The 25855-nt window shown below is 43.6% G+C and overlaps 1 protein-coding gene across 6 annotated transcripts in view; it reads right to left on the bottom strand.

Moving 5' to 3' along the window:
* The window catches only part of csmd3b (CUB and Sushi multiple domains 3b), a 319867-nt gene extending 307668 nt beyond the window's left edge, over window positions 1–12199 (bottom strand). For 4 of the 6 annotated variants that reach the window (XM_034599797.1, XM_034599799.1, XM_034599801.1 and 1 more), the window contains exons 1-2: window positions 11866–12198; window positions 10823–11064 (exon numbers count right to left, since the gene is read on the bottom strand). In XM_034599797.1, coding sequence (XP_034455688.1) covers window positions 10823–11063 — 241 coding nt within the window. In that variant the 5' untranslated portion in view covers window position 11064; window positions 11866–12198. Of the gene's footprint in view, window positions 1–10822; window positions 11068–11865 lie in introns of all 6 variants that reach the window. The other 2 variants (XM_034599800.1, XM_034599798.1) reach the window with 2 other exon arrangements.
* Between the last annotated feature and the right edge of the window lie 13656 nt (window positions 12200–25855).

Genomic DNA, 25855 nt, shown 5'->3' with positions numbered 1-25855 from the left:
ACCTAGGTAGAGTCCCGCGTTCCTCCCGGACGAATGGATTTTAATTTTGTTGATTTCTGTTCTGTAAAGGCGCAATTCTGATCCACTGACTCAATCCCTTTTATCCCTTTATGGTTCTGTTTCATTTGATCTGAGAAACTCATTTCAGCTCAACCTCCAGCAGCCATTTGGACATTGACGAGTACTTAGAATAGCCTTCTGCTTCCTTTGTTTGTTGGAGGATATACAGTAAATTACCTCCAGGAGATTGCAGAGGCAAGGTGAAAACATCACTTGGCAAAGCTGAGAGTTGCTGTGAGTGCATATTGCTTGTGGCATTGGGATGTTCATAACAGTTCTGCAGTATAATTCAATAACGTAAATGTTAATGCCAAACTGTCTTTTGGAGGAGATGAAGTGATACGATGACACTGTGTGTTTCATACACAGTTTGTATTCAATATTTATTAAAATGCGAATTATGAATCAGGTTATCATTTGTAATAATGTCACTTTGCCCTATTAAAACATCTAATAGTACAAAATACAACACTGACATTACTTGCTGCTGTTCCACCTTGAGATTTTTAAAAATCTTCTTTTACATATTGTTTTCATTGATGTATAAAATTATTCCAATACATATTTTACTATGATCGTACAGGGGTGTTTTGCTTATAATGTTAACAAAGCTTTGTATGTGTTGTACCTTATTAGAATTCACTACCATTTTTGGAAAAGTGAAGAGAACCCGAGTCCCAACCAAAAACACGGCTATGGTTTTCCATTAGCAACAAAATGGAAATAAAATTGTTTACCATGACTTTCAAGCCAAAGAACCACTTAACTATTGGCTTATTTTTCTGAAACCACATAAAATCCAAAGGAATGCTGGCACCAAATGCAGCAGAAACAAAGTGTATCACAGGAAGCTTGCCAAAGAAGACATCTTTTAACTTAATGATTATCTTTATCATTTGCCATCCCTGGAGAATTCACACTAAGCTGTCTTATCAGAAAATAAATGCCAGAAGTTTGTTGAGGGGGATTCTATTAGCTAAATTTACTGAACCCACGTGGAGACAGGTGATAAATATCTTACAGAGACAACATACATTAAAAGGAAGGTAGGATGACAGAATGGGAGTGTGCGTTACTTTGTGGTGTCAGGTTTGGTTGTGGTCGTATGGCTGAGCATCTGCTCCCTGTCTGACCTACTGCCGCTTGGCGAGAGGGGCAGCGAGACAGTGAGAGAGACAGTGAGAGAGAGAGAGAGAGAGAGAGCGCAAGAGAGCGAGAGAGCGAGAGAGAAAGTGGGGTAGGATCGGAGTGTGCAAGAAACAGACGGCCGGTGTCAAAGATCAAAACGTTTACTTGTGTCCGCTGCAACACCCTGCTGAGCTTTTATGTGCGAGGTGGACAAAGGCTGCACGCCGTCACCTCTCTAATGTACTGCAGATGCAAACTTAATTTCCCTGCAAAGCACAAATGTATATTTGCACATGTCAATAACAATAACTATAACTATATAACTAACTACTATTATGTTTTTTTTGTTGTACAGAATAATTTCCACTTCAACGTCCACTTTGCTGACATTTGCTCTATGTCTTTTTTTTGCTTTGAAGTCCATATACAAAAGCCATGTTTGTGCTTGAGAGTTATTTATAGTAGTGTGGGTATATGTACATGTACACACATACAAAAACACACACTGTGACTGGAGCTGTTTTGGTTTCTATCCCTGTCTGCCCTGCAGAAGTGTCCTCCTTTTTGGGACATGCTGGTGGCCACTCAAGCATGAAAGCTTTTGAAAACAGTAATTTTAGTGACGACTTGGGCTAAAAAACTGGAGTAAAAATTTGACTCTCTGTGCAACTGTTTGGCGGCCCAGTCTCTTTGTAGTAATTGTATTGCCAACTATGAAGAACTCATTCCCCTTCACTTTAACGTGTTTTGAAGAAAGCTGCACAAAAAAGTGTTGCATGGGGGTGCGTAGCCTTTCCAGTGTAGTGACTGACAAGAAGGTAAGTGGATGATGAGGAGGGGAGAGAAGAGGAGAGGAGAGGAGAAGAAGTGACAGCAGTAGCCTCCAGCTGTGAACTGAATGCGCCCAGAAACAGCCTGACAGGGCCTGCTGGGGAAATGAGTCTTCTCTGGGAAAGAAGCTGACAAACGCGCACGTGCACACATGCACACAGAGGCTTCCTGCGCGCACAAACACACACACACACACACATATATAGAGAGAATAACCAACAGAACAAAAAGGCTCCCAAGGCGCAAGACTCAGACAGGAAATGCATCACCTGCAGAGCTTGGAGACTTCTAGCCAAGACTAGAAGAGGAGGCAAAGGTGCATATGCATGAGTATAACTGCACAATTATAGTAATGATAATAATCCAAACGGCATCTTGCAAAGATTTAGATGTGTCGTAAAATGCTGCTGACGGAAATCCAGCAGGGTTATTTAACTACAGGGTACAGGGCATCCATGCAATACCATAATGAGAGAATAGGCCGATCTCATGAGCATTACGGCATGAGGTGTTGAGCTGGTGCGATTGTGTATTTAGGTAACAAAGTGCGTGTGATGTCTGCTGACAGCTATGTTTCTGTGGGTTTGGGGCACATGGGCATACCTGTCATCACACACCAGGTCTAAAAACATAGACAAAAAAGCACCCGCTGCTGCTCTCTTTCTCACGCTCTCCCAATACCCAGTTGTACCAGAAATACTATAGTGGTTGTTTTGTTTTATTATAACAACACAACATATGTGTTTTGTTACACGGTGATTACCAGATGCCCCCTGTAGGATTAATTAAACCCACTACAGTACTTAATGCAGTTTCAAAAAGCAAAGATATCGGGGTTCACGGGGAGTTCATCTGTCTCACAAACCGACTAATCCAATTAACTTCATGCTTGTGTGTATGTGTCTGGGGTAGGTGTGTGTTGTGCAGTTGTGTATTTCTTTAGAGACCAGGCTGTTCTATAAAACCACTAAGCACATGCCTGTATAACCACTTCATTTAACACACATAAGAATAATTATAAGACTGATTGAATATTCAAAAACATACAGGAACCATTATAGGTGCCTATTGAAATGTCCCTTGAGGCTTTTTACGTTAGCAGCAGCTAATGCATTTAATGCATGAGCATCCCACATAGCAGATGTTTTCTCACACCCACACTGGAGAGAATCATTGGTTTTGTTAAAAATAGACAGTTTATATGAATCTGGTACTTGCATGTTAGTAATGAGGGCTGGTATTAATTATATCGAATGCCTCTTAAATATTTTGTGTGCAACATAGGGACAGATGAAATGATATTAAAAGGGTTAGGGTTATCTATTAATCTTGCTACTAATACCTGAATATCCATAATACCATTGCTGCATAATACATTTACTTCTGAGTAAAATGCGATGTAAGGCAATATAAAGTATTAAAAGTAGTGTCTGTGAATGTACACTTATATAAACAGAAAAGATCTTACAAAACCTTTATGATGGGGGAGCAGATCGTAAGTAATCTAATAAATGAAAGCTTCATGTTATATTCATGAGTATGGATGGTCCCGTCTGGTTAATTATTTGCACACACAAACATGTTTCCATTGGCTAAACATGGAAGATACAGCATTATAATAAGAATAAAAACTTGTAAATCTAAATTGTACTCATGTAGATTTTGAACATCTCTAATGGAACAATCAAAAGAAGCACCCAAAAAGGTGTTTTGAAGCCACGAGTACAATTAACAAAACGCTATTCCCAAGATATTTTATTGCTACACACAAATCATTCGCTACCCATTTAAAGAACTTGTTGCAGCGCTTGGATTTAATGGTTCAAAAATAAGAACAATTGTTATTTTAGATAGTAATTTGCATTCATTCTAAATTTACTTTTGCTTATTGGCTTTAGAATAAACCAAAGCAAGAAAGGCTGTTTTTGTTTCCCTCACATCCAGGATGAGTAAGGCAGCGAAGAAGAAGAAGAAGCTGCCAGCCAATTTATTAAAATAGGTATGAACCAAAGGGGAGGGGATGGGACTGATATTTAATTTATTTAGCTCCAGTTAGCAGCTGGTTGCCATGACAGCAAAATGGTTTGGTCTGACGAAGCTATCAACACAAGAACAATAATGCACAATCTTTTCTGTTTTCTTTTCCTCTTCTCTGAATTATTTGTTATTATTCAGGTCCTGCTCTGCTGTGCTGTTGGTCTTGTAGGGATTTCATGTCAGCCGCAGTATATATTTTCCCCAGGGGGCAGCACACAGTCATTAAAGGCATCAGTATCTTCCTCAAGGACAGTCTGACAGGGACAGACTCTGGCTGTCACCGGGGATCGAACCTTTGCCCCACACTGCTCTTTACTGTGTCCATCCATCCATCCTCCTATACACAGTACTTCTCCTTTTACTCCAAACTGCAATTCCTTCTCCTCTGTCCATACTGGTCGTGTTGCATGTTTCTTTACAAGGAATATTTACCAGCACCTCTCACACACACACACAGACACACACAGACACACACACACACACACACACACACCCACCCACCCACCCACCCACCAACAGGGAGCAGCAGCTGGATATAAGGCTGTCTGTCTTTGTTAATTTATCATCTGCCTTTCACGTAACGCATCAGAGAGAGTATGTGTGTGTGTGTGTTTGTGTGCCTGTGCCTGTCCCTGCACATGTGTGTGTGCTTGTGCACTTGTGTGCTTGCATGTATTTGAGTCCGTTTGCGGTCACACCCTCAGGGTAACACATGCTATCTCGGTGTACCCAACATATTTGTGTGTATTTATTAGTTTGCATGTGCAAGTGTGTGTGTGTGTGTGTGTGTGTGTGTGTGTGTGTGTGTGTGTGTGTGTGTGTGTGTGCGCGAGTGTGCCTGTGTGCGTGCATGTGTCCGCCTGCTCAACATGTTCACGTCATGTCTACTTCTAATCATCTTTGAAATAATGAAGAGGCTACGGAGGGCTGACAGATTGTGGGCGTGCACGTGCGTGTGCGTGAGACATGCAACGTGCCTGTGCTCTGCGGAAACCTCATATGTCTCAAAAGTCACATTCTGAGTAACTGGAAAACACAGATGACTTTCACAGTTTGATGGCTTTTCAATGAGAACCTCGTTTCCCATTTGGAATAATTAATTGTGGTTCAACTTGAAACTTGAACCCAATGAATGTGATTTGCGTTTGCGTGCATGTAGACACAGTTTGTTGTTTACGGTTAAGTCCATTGTTGTGCTATCTTTACAGCTTCTGCACAAAACCACCATGTTTTTTACCCAATTATACTTGATTATGATTATACTTATTACGCTTACGTAAATGCACATTTAGACTATAAAAGGAAAAGAAATGGCATATTCCAAAAAGCTTTTATGGCCCCACAGTGTCTCAGAACACCTGGAAAAGCTACAGTGACTTTAGTGCAGTGTCTCTTTGTTAATATTTGCACGGCAAAGTGATCGCTTCTTTTAATTTAACAGCCTGTTGACAGCAGAGGCAGCTAAATATGTGCACGCTGACATTTCTAAAAACCCCAACGGGCAAACACAGATCTGAAATACTGGAGCAGATTTGGCTCTGGAGATCTTTAAAAGCACATAATTAGGGGGGGGGGGCAATCTGTGTGCAGGGATGAAACGTGTTCTCTGTCGTTGGAAAGGAGAGGAAATGGCCATGTGAGATCCACAGATCTGTACCCTGTGAGTGCCCACCTATTACAATCAACACATAACAAATTCACTAAGAGTAGGAGCTGGGGGGGGAGTGGAGAGGACAGGCAAGACTAATGGAAGAATGAAAATAGGAAAAAGAAAGGCGGAGAGAGGGAAAGAGGAGACAGATGTGGGATGACAGAAAGGTGGTGATTACAAATTCAGCATGGGTGGATGTTGGAAGGAGGAAGCAGGAGAGAAGAATTGGTGATTAGAGGTGGAGGAGGATGGATGGAGAGGGGGAAAAAACAAACTGAGAGCGGAGGAGTGAAATTTTACGAAATAGGAATAAACGCAGGGATACATATGCGAGGGAAAAGTGAGAAAAAAAGGGTTACAGAGAGCATAAATTAAATAGAAAAAGTCACTGGAACTGAAAGTCAAATGCCCTCTGATGCTGTAAAATATCAAAGACTTCAGATTCATTAAAAAATATGAAGCAACTCACACTCACACTTGCTCTTCAGGGTTAGGGGCAACCATTATCCCATGAATTACATCCATAAGCATGTATTTTGCCTTGAGGAGAAAGAAAGCTTTTGGGGAAATGCTGCTTGCATCACGATCATACACATCGTAATTGATATATTACAGAAAATATTTACATATATTGCATATTCATGTTGTATAAATCTGCGAATGTGTCCGCTGTCAATGTTGGTTTAGTCTCCGACTGCATGTCTCTGCAACCGAGTTGTGTTCAGGTAACCAAACCCACTTGGGTTACGGTTAAGGAAGCAGCGCGTTGTTTGTTAAATATGAAAAATACCAACGCTTACAGGAGGTATTACACAGGAAACTATCCTGGGTGTCACAGTCAAATCACCACCCATATGTTTCCCCGCGCGACTCCCACGTCACGCTCCTCCCGGCATTGTTATCAAATGTTTGACAGCAAAGTAAAGCGGGAGAGGAGGAGGAGGAGGAGGTTATGAGGGAGTGAAAAGCGAGAAGTAGAAAAAAAAACAAGTGATTACAAATTCTCGGTGTTGAGGTTGTAAACGGAGAGAGGAGAGGATTAGGTGTGTGAAAGTCAGGGGGGACAGCCGGGGAGAGAATGGAGCTGAGGACGCAACGGCAGAAAATGAATACAATAAGTAAAAAGAGTGAAAGAGAGATTAAAGAAGAGACAATGATGAGAGGACAGAGGTGAGATTGTGTTCATATCAAAGTCGAGGGATGAACGAGGCTGAAATATTAACTGGTTTATGTTCGGCTTACTCTGTCCCCATCCCTCTCTTCCTCCTCACCCCTCCATCCGCTCTCCCTTCCTTAATAAGTCAAAAGTATTTCTATGATCAAGAGGCTGCGACAGACACATCTCCCTCCCCGAGAAACCAACCATAAGCCACAGGATTAAACGTGGGTTAGAGAGCCCGTGTTGTGCTAATGTTCAGCGGGAGACGACTTGTGTGTGTGTACAGTGCTCAATGTGCCAAACAGAACGACAGAACAGGACGCCTCCGAGCTCACCAATTACCCGTTCTATTAATCGCACGCGGGGTATCAATCGATGGCTGACAGCGGAGCGTGATCGCCAAAATATGCAGGTAAATGATCAGCAGTGGCATAATTATGGACGACATCCATCAATGACTTATAATCAACATCACAGTTGTGTACTGCACCAATCAATCTCTGATATCCAGCGATGGGTTATAAAACCTGGTTGGAGGAGCATTTTGCTGCGCCTGACAGCCCGTCCAATCGAAAACTGATGACCGGCATTAAATTACTAGATGCTACCGGGGGGACGACTGATAAATTTCAATTTAGCCATGTTGCAAGAACAAAGCACTACATTTCCATGGCTCGTCAATATAAATTAAATTAGCTATTTTTAGCCGTGGGGGTAATTGCTTGGTCACTCGCTGAAGTCCAGCCTTCTGCAGGACGGTTACGATTCCTCACCCCGCTGATGACTACAGACGGATGACCTGGCTGTCTAATTGATAATTAGTGCGAGATGATTGATCGGTGATAGTCCTGTGATTGAGTGCTGATGAAATCCATACGGTCAATAAAAACCTGCGATAAGGTTAATCGTGGAGATGGCGCTGAAAAGACGGGGATTTGCTGTTAAGGCGCAGAGTGTGATACATTCAGGGTCTGAGTGTGACGTCGGGAAATGTGTGTGGTTTTTTTTGTGGTTCTTCTTCTACTTGAGTGCATGTACACACGTGCGATTTCGTATGTTTGGTGAGTAAATTAAGCCTCTAGAGCCACGGGACAAATCTGACAGATGAAAGGAGGAGCGAGGGGGAGATGAGAGGAAGCGCCGAGCGGAGGGGGAGGAAAACAGGGGAGCGAGAGGACGGGAGAAGGGAAGACAGGAGAGGTGGAGTTGAGGCTGAGCGGAGCATCTGGGAGGAGAGGAGGAGAACAGATGAAACAGTAAAAAGAGGGGATCAGGGGTGAGAAGAAGAAGAAGAAGAGAGGATGAGTGCAGCAGTTGTCTTAAGGCGCCCGACGCCAAAAGAAACTTCAACAAAGTTCAGTGTTATGCTTTTTAAATTACATTCCCACGAGCCATTCGCACATTAGCAAAAAAAGCTTTATAATGACCTGTCAGATACTAAAACAGGGTCCAATGGAAGCTGGAGTGTTGGAGCCTTTCATCAGCCCAAAAGATGCCATTACTGTGGAATTGGCACTGCAAGTCAAATGTGTTAAGCAAGTTGAGAAATTAACGTTTTTGTGCAATGGCTACGGCAGCGTGTCAATCTATTAATGCCCGTTTCATTACTTTACCTTCCAGATTGGTTTTTTGAACAGAATTGCGGCTCCATACAATGATTGGTTACCTGCCAATGGCCACTTGAGTAGTCTAATTTACCATTCACAGCCAAAATGTAAGAGCATTTGGCTGGTGGCTGGTTTTAATTCCGCAGCTTTTTTTTTTTCTCTATTTTCATAGCCTTGGTTTCTCAAAATGTCAGCATGGATCAAGGGGACATTTAATTACACATTTATTTACTTTTTCTCTTCAGCCTCTACACTTTGAAAATAAGATTTATATTTGCTTGCTTGGCATCTTTGACATTTTATTAATCAGAATTTGCGTTTAACTAGAATTATTCCTCAGCTCAGCCTTTAAAAACTATATGAAACATGAGGACAGTCTGTTCCAGGATCTGCGCCCCCAAAGGGTTTCAAATGAGATCTCCTGTGCCTGAGGAAATCCCACCTCTCTCGTCTTTGTTCGGTCGACACCTCACAAATCACAATCTCTCTCACGCGAGCCCCTCAAAGTGAAACATAAAGGTTCATAAAAAGGCTGGAAAAGGAGTGAAACTACAATCCTGCATTCTGCGATGGAGAAAGCCCAGTGTCTAGACGTCCCCAGTGTTCGATTCGTCTAATCACTGTAGAAATCCATAGAACTTCTGCTCAGTCAGCCCACACGCCATCTCCTCACAGTCGAGGATCATGCACACGTTACTTCCACGATGACAAATGCTTCTCGATAGCTGGATTTTTGAGGGTTTCTGTTGCCTTCTTGGACAATTCTACAATCTCAGTCTCACCAGGTTCTCAACCCAACATTAAGTCTTCTGACAAAAATCAAGCTGACTGGATCTTATCAGAAACTCACCGACTTTGACGTATGTGGTTAGAAACCCACTCCAGCCTGAGCCTCTAAACTTCAGTCTCTTTCTATCGTTATAGTTGTCTCCCCCCTTTGTCACTCAACTCTCTCCTTCCCTCCCTCACCTCTAGCTTTCCTCTCGCCTCTTCATCACCCCATTTTACTCCCCCCAATTCTCTGCCCTGTCTCCTCTTCCTCTCTTTCTCATATACGCACCTCTTCCCTCCTCTACTTCCTCCTCCACCCTCCTGTCTTTTCTTATCACGATACGGTGATGAATAGTCAAGTTAGTGTCCGCACCACCTGACGCAGCAACGGGTGTATACAGTATATCTGTGTGTGTGTGTGTGTGTGTGTGTGTGTGTGTGTGTGATGTGCAGCATTTCTGAAAAAGGATCAAGAGAGAAACTAAAAATGGAAAGCAGAGGACGACCAAGATACAGTCAGACAAAAGAAGGCAGGAGAGAGAGAGAGAGAGAGAGTGTGTGCTATACTGTGAATATTTTAACATTTTATTTCACCCTGGATAGGAAATAGAGAAGGGAGAGCGAGAGAGAGAGAGAGAGAGAGAGAGAGAGAGAGAGAGAGAGAGAGAGAGACGAGGGGAACGAAAGAAGAGAGAGAGCGATTGGGGAGGGGGTGCAAGGGCAGAAAGTGTGTGTTCGAGAGCGAGAGGGGGGAGACACCACCATTATATAACATCCTTTGAGTGAAACGCAGCAGAAAATGAATAGAAGGGCAAGAGGGGAGAAATATTTTTTGGGGAGGGGGGGGGATAAAATGCTGTGTAAGGCTTGGGGTCTCATCACTGTATACATCTCACGTTCACACTCACGTTCACACTCACACACACACACACACACACACACACACACACACACACACACACACACACACACACAAACACACAGTCCCGCACACACTTTGGTATAAGCAGCTCACGTTCGCTGCCACAGCCCAAGAGCTACCGCAAGAATATTTATTGGCTACCAGCTCAATGGCTGTATTGAAGAGAAGGATGGGGGGGTTGAGAGAGAGAGAGAGAGAGAGAGAGAGAGAGAGAGAGAGAGAGAGAGAGAGAGAGAGAGAGAGAGAGAGAGAGGGAGGGAGGGAGGGAGCACAAAATGAGGAAAGAGGGAAAGAGGCTGTTGCCGGTTCCATCCCTCTCTCCCTCTCTCCCTCTCTCCCTCTTTCCCTCCATCCTCCCTTTAAGCCAGTTTCTATTCCTCCGCAACAAACCATACATCCAGGCACGCACGCACGCACGCACGCACGCCCCCACACACACACACCTCCCCTCTAACTCACACACACGCTCAGACACCTCACGCACGCGCACAGCATATGTCTTGTGACTGCAGCAGAAGAGAAAAAACTCACGAACCAGTCACTGTGCGTGCGTGCGTGCGTGAGGGCGTTTATTCACCCTTTGCGCGTGAGTGACTGACTGACTGACTGAATGCATGCGTGTATGTGTGTGCGTGCGTGTGCGCTTTCCCCCTTACCTTGCGCGCGCGACGAGAGCGACCAGAGAACCAGGCTCCAGAGAAAACAGCGCGTGGCCGTCGCGCCTCGGTCCGTCATCCTCCCGCACGTCCCCCGCATCCTCCGCTCCGTCGTCCCCCTCTTCATCCGCCGCTGTGCCGACGAGGGGTGCTCGAGACAGCCGCTGTCGGTAAAATGCTCAGCGTCAACGCATCTTCCGCGAGCCGAGCGCGAGCCCTCTGAGCTCTCACCGGGCCGCATGCTGCTTCACATCCAGAGAACCAGGGGGGAGAGAGGGAGAGAGACAGAGAGAGCGAGAGAGAGGGAGAAGGAGAAGGAGAGGGAGAGAGAGAGAGGGGGGGGAAGAGAGAGAGGTTTTATTTGCCCCCTCCTTCTAACACAGACTAGATAAATCCTTCATATCCGAAAAGAAAAATGAATTCAGTCAACATCCAGAGTGAGGAAAGCGCAGGATGGAGCGGGAGGACGGAGGAGGACGAGGCGCACAGGTTGTCTCTCTCTCTCTCTCTCTCTCCGCCCGGGTCTGCGCGATGCTCGCCGTCAATATCTCTCTATTCCGTCCCGCTCCCTTGTAAAAGAGTGATTGAGAGGGAGGCAGAGGTTCAAATCCACACTTCCCCCGGGCTGCAGCCCCTCTCCATCCTCATATATCCCTCTTTCTAAAGCCTACAGGCTGTTTCTCCCACCTCTCCTTATGCGCTTCTCCTCCCGTGCCGTTTTAGTGCACTATACGTCTCCTCTTCCTCTTCTCGCGTAAATCCTAACAGAAAAAAAAAATTAAAAATCCCCCCTGCTCTGTCTGTCCCTCTTTTGCTATTTCAAAAATAGAGAAGAAAACGAACGTCTTCTCTTGCAGCAATAAGCCTCCAAAACCACTTGACTGTTCCTCTTCTTCTCTCAGAAGAAGAGCCGAGGAAAACGCAGCATCCCTCTCCTCTCCTCTCCTCTCCTGAATGAAGACAAATGAATCACTCTCTCCTCATTCTCTCATGCATCTGACTTTTCACATCAGCACCAGTCACTCCTCTTTAGATTTCCTTACCAAACAAGCCAAACCAGAGCTTGCTCGTTACGCCGAGACAGTCCTCCGTTAGTTCTCTGCAGAGGTCCGAGCTCATATGAAAATCCCTCCTGTTGTCAGAAACCAGAGGAGACACGTATCATCCCTCCTTTGCCTGGTGCACTCAGGTCTTTTCTCCGGTGAAGCAGCTGGTGCGACTCCTCCGTCTCCCTGCCGGTACAGAGATGCTGCCTTCGAGTGCTCCTCGTAAGCTCCTGCTTCCATTCACGTGCTTTTGCTCGGAAATAATCGCCTAACATGGACTCTCCTTTTCTCTAAAGAAAAAAAAAACCTAGGTTGCTGTTTTTTGGGTTGATGTTCTTAGTGCTTCTTGCACTTGTGAGGGAAAAAAAGGACAAAATGCAGAGGCGTCCACTTGCACTGAGGAATGGGCGCTTGCCAAAACTTTACCTCCTGTGCAAATACGACCAAAAGAAGAAACCGGAAAACCAAGAAATGACTCTGGTAGATGAAGACAAATTAAACGCTAGATCCTATTGGAAGAATGCTGCCTCTTAACGTGATGTGGTGAGCTGCGTCCAATGATTAGTCACAAGGACCAACCAATAAAAGGCTTACCAGGAAGAGTTTGGGAATTGGGCTGGGAAGACAAACGCAGACACTTGAGCACATCTATCGGCCCAGTGAAGTGACACTAGTGAAGTTCTCGATGCTGTGTGATTGATTTTTAAGTCGATACGTGTACACGTTTAGTGACAGTACAACTCAGAATAGTGATGAAAACAATTCAGTTTCGTACAGATTTTCACTTTGAAACGAATTATGTACGTAATAGACGAAGTCGAAAACAAAATATCTAAAGTGCCGCGGTGAATTTGCCGTACAAATGTACACAATTCAAAGACGCCCCCCCAAACAGCTTGAAAAATCTGTGTTGGCATCACAACACTCATAGTTAACCAGCGGACATGTTCATGGTTTGAGGCGAGTGGAGCCAGAAACTTTCTCAAGACAGCGACAAAGTGTATTCATCGTAACTCGAACAAGGAAGGGGCCTTGCATGCACAATACATTTAACTTCCACTTCTGATATATTCTAAGCAGCATGATTTGGACGACTGAATAAACCGCCAGGTATTTTTTTATTATTTACACAGATCCATTTTTTATTTACCCTCAGAGGAAACCATGGCATCACCGCCCGTCTCTGACCATCCGTTTCTCGCTGCATGGCATTGCTGCATATCCAAGGTTACGCACGGGCCGTGTTCAGACTGAAGATAACGTTGAGTCCTTGATCTTAAGGCCGTTTGACCACAGAGAGCTGGGAGCGACTGGGTTCAGTCTTTGGACGATCTGGCCAAGCAGCTTGTAGAAAGAATGAATATGAATTCTATCAACCTATAGAGGTTCAACTGCTGTTTACAGAACAGTATTACAGTCAACTGGAACTTTTGTGAATTGTCATCAAATCTTTATTTGTTCACTATCTTTTCATTTGTGTATCTCAATGTTCTGTTTATCTTTATCTGATAATCAAGTGTTATTAGATATAATAAAGTTCACTACAACCAACCGGCTGCACAAATGACTTAACTGAAACACAACTGTCACCACATAAACAAATAAATTAGGCTATTCCAGGGAAAAATACAAATTAATTTACCGAAGAAAATAAACACCATATTCAGTAACCCTTTTGATAGAAATATGAATTAAGTTGAATGTTAGGGGCCTTTAAAGATTCTGACTTGTCACCAAGCAGCCTCAAGGGAAATATGCAAGCCTCATTTGGGAAACCAGTCATGTCACTGGTCAATTTCATTCCCGAATCATAATCAAAGTATGAAATTAGAGTCAGCGCTTCTGATTTTCTGACCGTTCCCAGTCTGGGTCCAGCGTCAATGCAAACATACAGCATTTGCATGTTTGTGTGTGTTAGTGTGTGTGTGTGTGTGTGTGTGTGTGTGTGTGTGTGTGTGTGTGTGTGTGTGTGTGTGTGTGTGTCTGTGCGTTTGAAATCAATCCTGGGAATTTCTCGAAGTTGCAGGATCATCCTCACAGGTGAGGCTATATAAATGTGCCTGTGTGATGGCTAATGAGAATATGTGTGGGTGAGTGTGCCTGTATGTGTGTGACAGTCTGTGTGTGTGTGTGTGCGTGTGTGCGAGATCTACTCCCCCACATTCCCTTAAAGCACTCTTCTGCCATCTACAGGCACATGCTCTCTCCCTCCTCTTTTCTCTCCCTTTCTCCCCATCAAAAACTCGGTGTTAATCATTCTGGCATCGGCTAAATATTCATTGCACGACTGCTGTCGTCGGGCGTGTGCATTTCATACTGTACATGCCGTCGACATGCATCTGTCTAACCGCATGTGGGTCTCAAATCCTTCCGTGCGCAGATTTGTGGGCCCTAGATCAGCTGCATGTGTGCGTGTTGCTTTCAGAAATCAATAAGCCGTGTGTGAGGTTCATGTCCTGAGAGAGAGCAAGACGGGAAGCAAAAGAAACAAGGGAGGAGAGCGGGGGGGGGAAACGTGGGAGCTAAAGAGAAGAGGACGGAGGGAGGGAAGAGAGGGAGGACATGCACAGGGGTGTGATGAGGAGAGGCGCGGATGAGGAGAATATAGGATAAGAGAAAGGATGGGACCTGAGAGAGAGGAGACGGACGCAAAGACGAAAAAAAGGAGGCGATATAACAAGTGAATAGTGGGGGGGGGATTTAGGAGAAGAGACAGAAATTGGAGGGGGAAGAGAAAAATGTGAGGTAGAAGATGTAAAACAGGCAGGTTAGAGATTTGTAGATATGGAGTGGAGGTATGGAGGAGGAGAGGGAAAGGGATGGGAGGAGTGTCTGCGGCTGAAAAATAAAATGTGAGAGAGAGAGAGAGAGAGAGAGAGAGAGAGAGAGAGAGAGAGAGAGAGAGAGGTAGCGCTGGTCGGGCCTGAGAGATTTGCATGAGTAATCCACTTTCCTCAATCGCTCTTTGCAGTCGGCCCCAAAAAAGTAGATGTAGTGAACAGGCAAATGTAATGTATTCCAGCATGTCCTAGAAACCCAGGAAACTGCGGTTCACTAACACACTTTGCCTACTGTACACAAAGCCTCATCCGGAGCGTCTTCTATACTGCAAATGAGTGGAGGCAATGGTGTCTTCTTCAAAGCGACGTCAACTTGTCCTTATTTATCCCCCTGCCACCTACAGAGTGGCAGGACCGGTTCAAACGAGGTCACATACATGATCATATCTCAGAAGTCTATTTATTTGTGTCCATTACTGTGCAATTTTACAAAGCAATCAGTTATTTTCATACGATTTAAAATGGCGCCGTCTCTTTGGATTCCCGAAGCCAACAGCTGACAAGAACTTGAATCAATCTGCAATCTCTTCTCCATATATGAACATTATCGTTGTAATTTGCGGACGGCACAATGGAACATGGCGAATCTTTTAACGACCCTCTCCACCGATTACTTTCTGTATTGTGTTTGTCATGTTTCTGAATTGTCCTCAAGCAACGGCGCAGGGTGCAGCTGACAAAACTCGATCAGAATTTATTAGCGTCCGACAAAACAGAGCGGCGCCGTCCTTCTGCTTATCGCAATGACAATTGTATTTTCAGTCAAAGAAAAAACAACTCCTTTTTGAAAAAAGCTAACAGAGACACTGGCAGCATTTGGAAAAGAAGGTTTTGACTCCATAGTTCAGAACGGCCAATTCCCGACTGGAGACCTAATTGTTGCACGTTGGGCTTTAGCTTTTATTTACATTGTGCTCTCAGCCACTCAAAACAAACTGGTCTGACAAGTCAAGTATGACAGTCAAGGATAGTTCAAGCTCCACTCGTAGGCAGGTTTAAAATCATGCCATCAAAGAGACGGCTGAAATGGGATGGTCGTTCAAATTGCGATAACAGTGTACAATGTCGTTCGCCCGAGACATTTTGCAGAGACGAACTAACTTGTAGCAGATATGAAAACTGACATAGGTAGTTGTGTGAAAAATAGGGGAAAAAAGGACACAGGGGTTCAAGTCCAGACAATTTTCTCTACTCTGCAAACCTGGATAAATGCTGCATGAAGTGGTTGTTATTGACAGATTGTTGCTATCAAAAAGTTACAGAAAGGTTTGGAGGAGAGGGGGTAAAGGGGTTTCAGAATGCTGCTCCACCAAACGACAAAGCACTTCTGCTGAGGCAGTCGAACTACTTAAGGCAGAGCACCTGAACTCTCTGAAACAGTACTTCATTATCCTGTTATTCGTTGTCTTTCTCAGACCAGTATACTGACACCGTCACAGGGCTGCCAATTCCAAACAGAAATTTGCTATGTGTTTATATGCCCGTTGAACAATTGTTTATCTTCAGGTTTTGGGGTGATCTCCATCTTGACAACTCATTCCCCGTCTATATTTATCCACCCCGCCCAAACAGGCAAGTGAGCGGTGGTTAAAAATGGCCAAGAGACAGTCACTCAGGTGCCAGACACAGATCACATGTACCGCTGAATGCTAAAATGTCATTTCCCACAGTGACAGGCAACGTGAGTCGAGTCTGTTTGATATGGAAGGGACCCGCACCAGATGGAGCAGCTATGCTTGAGAACAGCAGCACAGCGAAGTCCTCGCAGCAGGGGGACGACGAGACCCTGCCAGATGTGGATTCTGACTATTTGACTTGAGTCCTTCTGGGACGGGCATGACGCGGTCGTATAAATGAGCGGGGGGGCTTAACTGCGACTGTGGAATATAGGAATCCCGATTCGCAAGAAGTCTTGAAAAGAACAGCATCCGAGCAAAACAAAAGGGACGGATTTATTTATTTTTTTTGTCAGTGGAGCACGGTCCCTCAATGGGACATCCACTTATGAGGTAATTGACTAATGAGATATCCAATCAGGAGCCACAGTGCCGGAGGGCGTGAAGGCGGCTGCCGTCGACACAATCGAGTGATTCCCATTTTGCAGACTCACAAAGATACACGGGGCGTTTATGCCCACACACCCGACAACAGAGAGAATATTTGTTCATCGCCAGCTGCCTGTGCACGAGCAATGTTGCTTGTGGGGAGTGTATGGAGAGAGACAGATTGTATATGAGTGTGTGAAAAGGGAGTGTCTGTTTGTGCGAAAGGGGGGGGGAAATGTACAACAAGAGACAGCATCATTGACTTTACAACAAAGGGCCAATGGCTATTGCAAGACGATACACCCATACACAAACAGACACACAAGCTTTTGGCTTTGATTAGTTTCACACATGGCAGACAGCATGAGGAGTGTTACCCTCGGTTATAGTGAGGATGGATACTGATGCCATCTGATTGAAAAAAGGAAGAGGGGTGGAATGGCATTACTGTCAGTGTCCTGCAGGAACCCCAGTATGTGGAAGATTGAGTCGCTGGTGTTGTGAGTTTTCTCTGACATGCTGACAACATTTTGTACATCGTGTTGTGTTGAGTTGAAGGCTACTATAGCACTTTGTGCGCTGAATCCCGTGACCGCAGCAAAGATGAAAATATGGCCCCATTTCTTTCTTCATCCCTGAAAAGTTGACTTTGGTGATTTCACTGCTGTCAGTCCTCCCAGTTGTGATGCAGGAACCTTGTACGTCAAAACAATGAACTTTTTATAAACTGAGTTGCCTACAATTGATGTCTACTGCTGCGTAGGGACGCCTTTTTGACGTTTACGATGAATAATTAAAGATATGGTTTGGTAAGGACTTAAGACAGTAATTTCTTCAGCAAAAAAATACAGATGACAGTAAAGGTGAAATATTTTAAATGATGGCACTAGATGATTAGATACAGTTGCATATAAATGTGAATTTCAAAATGCAATGAAATAGATACAGATGATGTAATAACTTACCCTTTGAGCAGCTATACTTCTTCAAGGCAGACTGGATTCTGCAGTGACTCGCTAACGGAAAGACTGGATTGTAAGACTGGGGCTATCCGGTTAGCATACTACTCCAGTATCTTAATACACCCAGTTTAAACTCTTCTTTGCACTGAGAACTACCTTAAATGACAGAGACTGTGTTAAAAATGCATTTTGACTTTTTTGATCAATATCAACCAGCCAACAGGGGGCGATCAAGATGATTTGGCTTCATATTTGGCGATCTGTCATGTTGTCAATCTTTATATACAGTCTACAGGGCAGACTAGACACTACAATTGTTGGAAAGTAATAAAACAGGCCAGCCAGTTCATGGCTAGCTCCTCAACATGCGAACTTAAGTAAAAGTAAAAAGTAAAAACATGATATGAATAAAAGAAAACATTTAATTGGAGCCACCAGACAATTCGTGGTGAGTAAAGAAACAAAGTTTATTGCTGAACTCTCAACGTTTCTGCTGAGTTGGTAAATAAACAGCTGTAAAAGTTAACATTGGCTATTCAGCCATGGAAAAACGTACATATAGCCACTGTGGACAGTTCAAACAAGCCTGAGAGCAATGCTGGAGGTATTATGTCACACCAAAGAGAAATATTGATCCGGGGTCTGGTTTCAAGGGGTGAAGCGGACGTGGCCACCAGCCACCCATTACTCCCAGAGAGTGGTGATTTGGACGCAATCGACTGCACTCCATTGCACCATGTATGTGTGTGTGCGGTCGTGTGGTCAGCAGTGTTGTGTGTATAATTTCTAATAAAGCAGAGATGGACTGTGGTGTGCAGCCATTTTGAGTGAGATGGACTGAATCTAAGTATTGTACTGCATGCTCCAATACTCCATACCTCCCATTCTGTTTCTACTCCCCTCTCTCTCTCTCTCTCTCTCTCTCGGACTCTCTCTTCTTTTCTCTCCCCATCTCTCTCTGTCACTATTTTAGTCTTCTTTCACTCGCTCACTGCCCGTGGGACAGGAGGAATCTTCTAAAATGGTTATCTACATCTCATTACGTCTTTTCAGTACCTCTTTCCTCCCTCCACTATCAGAGCAGGACAAAAACACACCCTCAATCACACACACACACACACACACACACACACACACACACACACACACACACACACACACACACACACACACACACACACACACACACACACACACACACACACACACACACACACACACAAACAGGCAGGGTGTTTTGGGGGTTGTAAATCCAGCTCCAACCGAGAAGCTGTCACCAGCCACATCTGATAAATAAGGAGGGAATGTGTGTGTATGTAGACTATGTGTGGGTATGTGTGTTAGGGAGGACTGGGGGTCAAATTTATGGTTTTCAGTTAAATAAAGTGAACAATGGGGTCACACATAGAAAATCATTACAGGAGAGAGAGAGGGGGGGAGGGGGGGGGGGGGGGGGGGGGGGGGGTGAACACAGTGGGGTACAAGCATGCCGAGTCAAAAAAAGGGAACATAGAAAACAGAGTGTAATTTAATCTTGTCATAATTAAAGTCAAATACGAACGTCTTTGTTGAATGTCTAACAGTTATCCAGCTCGTTCACTTATCTGTATTCAGAGTGATCTCAGTAGATGAACAAGATCCTTGCATTTTAAAAACACCTCTGCAGTGCACGGATGCATAAATCAAAATGTAACACAGGCTGCTTGGAGGAACAACAGTCAGACATTTTTTTGGAGCTGCAGTCATTTGCTTGCATGCCAAGAGCCAGATGAGGATCCCTGCCACTCTCCTGTCTGTAAATATGAAGCTAAACATTCAGCCTGGTACTGGATGTCCCCCTGCAATCCAAATAATATGTTTTAGCTAGTTTGTTTGATTTTACTATACACAAAAACTAGGTGTAAACCTGACATATTGTGTTTTGTTGGAGCCAGTGACTTCCTGAAATCTCTTGACAACAAGATGGCAAGCAAAAGAAAAATGTGTCATTTCCAAAATGTCGAACTGTTCCTTTAACGGTCATTGTTTGGACATTGTGCTTCTTCATTCCATCGCATCAGTCTCAGAAGTCAAATGCGTCTCCTCCTCATTAGAGAAACTTTATGCCCACATTACAGGCCTGTGACCACATCTTTGCCCAAGTTGACCTGAATGTCCAAAACCCAAGCATGAATATTTACGAGACTTGCAGTAGACAGAGGAGAGTCATTATATGCGCATGAAAGCTCATCAGCTGTAGGTTTTCTTTGCTTTCGTGTCCTTGAACGAGTCACGCAGCCGCTCAGTAAATCAGACCCACTGTACTGTGGGAACAACGTCCCTGCACGCCCTGCCCTTCTGAAAACTTTTAGCTCCAAACACACAACGATGCCCCCAGTGACATCAACATGCTGTGGTGGCCGGCAAGTTGCAAGATCAACAGGCGCAGGACAACAAGTTACCTAGCAACAGCCATGGTGCAGGGTTGGAGCTAACATGCTGAAAACAAAATTCAAATCTATAGCTCTGATGTGCATTATATCACCACAGATTTACTGAATGAGAGCAACATGTAATTTATTGACTGATGCATGTTGTACGACTTCTCAGAGGCATTGAATTTATCATGACAATTTTTATCATGACATTTCAAATGATGTGAGTGTCACTGTCCACATATGCATCTTTTACATTGTATCATTAAGCAATACATCCAAACATAGCAACGCTGGAGGAAGTTGTGCCTGGGCAAGTGACATCATATACTGTAGAGACCCGTAGTTTCTCATTGACTCGCAAAGTCTCTCGTCTAAAAGTTCTGCCTCCTCCGGTGTTGCTCTTGAATTACTGGTAAAACTACCCTCCACGCTTTCAGGTGGTACTGCTCCATTTCATCTGTTTTTCCCTTATCCGTAAGCTTTGAGGAAGATGTGCACAAATACGGAAGAAATGAACGCAGGGTACAAACAGAAAGCTCCATCTATTGCGCGAACAGACAATGTCTCTCATTATAACATGATTTGTCTTTATTGACATCAGACTGTAAACGAAAAAAAGTATGAGAGTCATGGTCTGTTTGAGATGTTATGAGCGTATCTTGGTCATCAGAGACACATATGGACAATGAAAAGAAAATGTTCTACATGCTTAATAAAACACACGTATGTACATTTCATATGAGCTCAACCACTGTCAACAACGAATCCACTGTTTAGGGATTACTGGGGCCTCCTCGTCAACTGTAGTGTACGTAGGAAGAGCAGAGCAACACTAAGAGACAGCTACTTGCAGAGATTATGATATTCAGGTTTTACAATATGATCATGAGTATAAATAGACCCAGGCAGCAATAAAGAACATTGTGTGCAAACAAATAAATGAACACAAATCCACTCATGTAATTGTGATAGTACACTTTTATTTGATTGTGTGATTAACTTGATTTCCCAGCAGACTACAAAAGCCGAACTATATATATACATTATATACATCCATATGCATCCCCAGGATGATAATCATCAATCCAATCTCTAACCACACTCCAGACAAAGCACTGTTTTATTGTATTTGCTCATAAAGTTTGCAGGGAAACTATCCCAGCACATATTCAATTTACAAAACCATGAGAAGAAACTTTTATTCCAGTTTCTGCAGTTCTGTAAACATCTCTTCCACAGATCTGCTTTCGGTTGTTAAAATACTGAGCCTCCTGCTTACAGAAACTGAACCAAATGCATTATATTGCAGATAAGATTAATCTTGAGCACTGTTTTGATACGTGTCACGTATATTTTACATTTTTCTTTCGGTGGTATTCCATTGTTTGAGAGAGGGACACGCTCGAGGAAAAGGAAGGACAGCGCACATTCAATTGTTCTCGACTAAGACCCACTGAATCTGTGTCAGGGACTTATGAGAATTATCTGGAGAGGACAGCTGAATGGATGAAGTGTCAGTGTGGTGGAGTGGTCCAATGGACAGAATAGCGAGGCAGAAGAAATGCAAAGTCAACGAGACACAGAAAAAGGCAGGTGCTCAGTGTTCAGTGTTGTTCTTGGACAGCAGTGGTATCCTGCTAATGCCAAAGTACACATATTTGATGTGATTATCTCACAGCATCTCGGGTAGTCTGATCGCACATTTATGAATACAATCATGATCAAATTTAATCAGAGCTTTTCCATTAATTTTTAAACTAATGTAATGTGCTTGAGTGAATCTGCGCGCACGTGTTTGTCATGAGAGCGAGCCCCTAGGAGACAGATCAGGGAGGAGTAATTATGGAAGTAACAAAATCTAAGTTTGTGTATTTTAGAAGTTGGGAAAGACAAGAAACTTGCAGCTTTTCCCCGAGGACACTTGGGGACAAGGTTGAGGAGCCTTAAGGCATTGTGCTGGGGCATGCACAGGCACCTGAAATATTCTCAAAGTCAAGATTCTGTATGATGTTACGCAAGCTGCCATTCAATGCACCCTCCTAAACAACAGGAACATCTTCACCTCAGGTTCACGGTTTAAACACTGAAAAGAAAGCAACATTAGAAAAGGCGAAGGCAATAAATAGGATGCTGGAGAGGAAACAAGGCTCGTAAAAACTACCGCTTTCCTTAGTTCGATTCAGAGTATTGTGCAAAGGAGATATCAAGGAGGGAGGATGGAGGTCTGCGTTGACAGGGAGCATTGTGATCACATGGGCAGGGTGACCTAGTGGTTTGAGACACCATCCAATTACTGAAAGGTCACGGCTTTGATCACAGAAAAAGGCACTGAGTGTCTATCAACAACCATGTATCACGTCAAATGGTCCTTGAGATGGATCCTGAATGCCTCTCTGCTCACGCAGTTCAAGTTCATGAATGGCTACCGTGGTATACCCTGTGCATTAATCAAACTCTGAGAGCTTCTCAGTTTCAGTCAGTATCTTCAAGTATATATCACTTCTTTGCAGATAGCAAGCAGAAGATTCCCAAGGTCTGAAAATACTGCAAATGATATGAGATAGCAAACGGGAATACTACTTCGCTTTTTTGTTCTTAAACTCAGGACAATAAATCGCATCTGAAGAACTACAAAATAAAAGAACACTGCACTTTTTAGATGATAAACCCTACTTAGATTTTAAACCAAGTAGAGAAATGCTGCCTCAGTTAATGTCTTGTGTCTTTTCCACTTGAAGGAGAATAAGGAATAAAATGTAAATTGGAGCACATATAAAAATGTGTACGAAAATAAAAATAAAACCCTCTGTGCTGTCAAAATATGAAGGTGTCTTTTTTGGAAGAGCTTATAATTAGTTTCCTTTTTCATGTGTCAACTTAAAAATCATGAACAAGAAGAAGAAGGGGGGCAGGGGGGGGGGGGGGTATGCTGTTGCGATCAGGCATGTTTGGATATACACTGAGTACGTTCAAGGAGATAAATGGATGAGAAGTGCTGGAAGGACAGAGACACAAGAGGGTGTGAAAAGATAGAGGAGAAGATTAAAGGAAAAGGAGTCTCCCATTGAAAGGTCAGGTGTTCCTGCTGCAATTCATGTCCACACCAAGTCAAGGTGAGGAGGATGAAGTCAATGAGTCCCCAATGATGCCAGAGCCCAAAAATCCACCCTCCTCCGTCCACTCTATGTTTTCAGATAAGCCGATTACTGGTGCAGAAAGATTAGGATTTTTCTCCACTTCCTCCATTTTCCCTCCAGCTAGTTTTAGTGGAGTTTAACATCGGTAAAATGCACCATTTTTTTTAACAAGCAGTGCATTTGATATACTTCAGGTCAGGAGCAGGGGAGGGAAGGGGCGAGGCCATGACCTCTCACAGACTGATGGGAATGGAAGGGGAGTTGTTCTGCCACCGGCTGTGGTACGTGCCTGACAAAGCTCCCAAAAGAGAGGAGGTGTTAAAACCAGCTGACAAACACAGAGTGAACCGCCAGTGATATTTGAGCACAGGGAGTGTTGGTTTCAAATTGAACTGCTCCAGCTTCAACACTTGTTATGTCTCAGGCCCCTGCTGTTAATTAAAGACAATTTTTTGGTTAGGGAGCTCCCTTGTTTCTCTCAGTTAGCCAGCAGTGTCCATCTGACCTTCCTCAGGTGTGAAATCCTAGGACTAAACTGAAAAGTAAAGGTTGCTGTGTGTTCAGACCACAGAAAAACATCTAAGATCCAGTGCAAACTTTTTTCAAATTGTCAAAATATATAAAAAAACATTTGAATATTTCAGTTAAAGTGATAAAATAGATATTTCATGACATACCGACCTCACTGAAGCTCACACAGAAGTCTTGTCAAGAAAATCACCAAACTTTGATGGCAGACTCATACTTTTGGAACCAGGAATCTGGAAGTCCACTTTGAAGATGCTCCTGAAGTATAAAAAGTCAAAACCATGCTTGTAATACCAGTGGGGCAGTAGTTGAATAAAGAGGGGATTTGGTTCTTGGGACACACCAATATTTATGGATCTGAAAAGATCTTCAATAACTGTCACTGACTCCAAACTGATTGAATGGAAGTGGCTGCTTTCCATGATGTCAACGAGAGTATGGGTGCAGACAGATTAATCCTTTGGCTTCTTTAAGGCTGTGGCAGCGGCTGATTGATTTACACTGGTGCCCTCCTGCTAAGAGAAACACCTCTGAAACAGGCATCGCTGAATTAATGGAGCAGTCTTGCAGGCAGGGGTTGGTGCACCACAGACAAAGACACTGACTTTGACACACATATGTGTCTGTGTGGATCTCTTCTATGGCCTGGCATGCTTGGGATTCTATAACTGGAAGAATGTGGACCTTAAACTTGGTTGGCAAGAGTCTCTTATTCTCCTATGTCTGGTGTGAACTGAATGTAGACACATTTAATCTAATTATCATCAGCAGTGGCCTCACCACAGCAGCTAATTGTGTGAAACCAATAGGTGCAATTCAGAGGAGACGCAATTTGTCAGGATTTGGAAGTTAGTGCTTTAAAAAAAAAGTAATCTGCATCTGCAAATCTGCAAAACAATAAACAAAACTCCGAGGAGAAACAACGAGGAAAATCGGCTTGATTTTCAGATTTACATATCATGTGGTAATTAACTTCTTCTTAACCCTTCTCCTTGGAAACTAGCTACGTGCAGCCCGTGCGGAGTAACTGAAATATTTAGGGCATAAAGCAACTCATTACGAGGGAAGGAAGAAGAATGAGGGAGAGGGAATGGAAAGAGAAGTTTTTCTTGACTGTAGCTTCCAAAGCAAAGGGAGGATACACGGTGATCTAAATGTGTTATCAAATTAAAAGGTAATACCGACATGTAACAGGATTAAGTAACAGCTTTAGTTACAAACTTGACTATACTCAAGACATGCCAAAGAGAATCTGAGCTCTGACGGTGACTTCTCGTTTGTGCAGCTCCTCAGTTCAAGCAATGCAATGCTTCTGCTCGTGCCAATAAAGTTATTTGTTTTCTTAAACCAGCTTAAAAGAGCATGTATTTTGATTTTCAAAACGTATTATTTGAGAGTGAAACAATATAGAAGAAACCCCTGATATTACTTCAGTCAGGTTTTTGCTCTGTTCTCCTGTCTTGCTACATCTCTTTCCAACTCACCCTCCACACAGCCTGCTGAATAGTTCTATGCCAGAGGATTACACCATAACGATATTGACAAATGACGACCAGAGCCGTCGGTTTATGAGAGAAAGTAGAGGGAAAACTAGATTTCAGCAATAGAACAATGCTTCGGGTTGTATTGATACATAAGTGATGGAGCTGAGGCTTCAGCCTGCACAGAGCCGGTGCAGACGGCAACATTTGTTAAAATGAAAGTGCCGCTGTTCAGACAGACAGATGACTTAAAATGTGGCTGATTCTCATCTGGTGGAGACAAACCCCTGAGGGGGAAACGAGAGCTGTGGCGCTGTGGTCAAACCTGAAAACCTCAAGACTCTTGAATATGGAAGTGGAGATCAGTGTCTGATGTTACTGAGAAAGCTAGTTTCATATTGTTGCATTGTTTTTTCTTTACCTGTGTCTGCTGGACATGTGCAGGTGTCGGACAGAAAACCCAAGACTGTCAAATTATTATGTAAACCATTACTGCAGCCAGTTACATATCTGTTCCTGGTTTCTCTCTCTTCCCTCTCCCCCTCTCAGACTCCCACTTCTCCTCTCTCCATTCAAC

The sequence above is a fragment of the Hippoglossus hippoglossus genome, chromosome 11 (genome assembly GCF_009819705.1).
Source record: "Hippoglossus hippoglossus isolate fHipHip1 chromosome 11, fHipHip1.pri, whole genome shotgun sequence".
In the NCBI taxonomy this organism is placed as follows: Eukaryota; Metazoa; Chordata; class Actinopteri; order Pleuronectiformes; family Pleuronectidae; genus Hippoglossus; species Hippoglossus hippoglossus.
The sequence above is the reverse complement of the archived record's forward strand: the minus strand, read 5'-3'. Positions and strand labels throughout refer to the sequence as shown.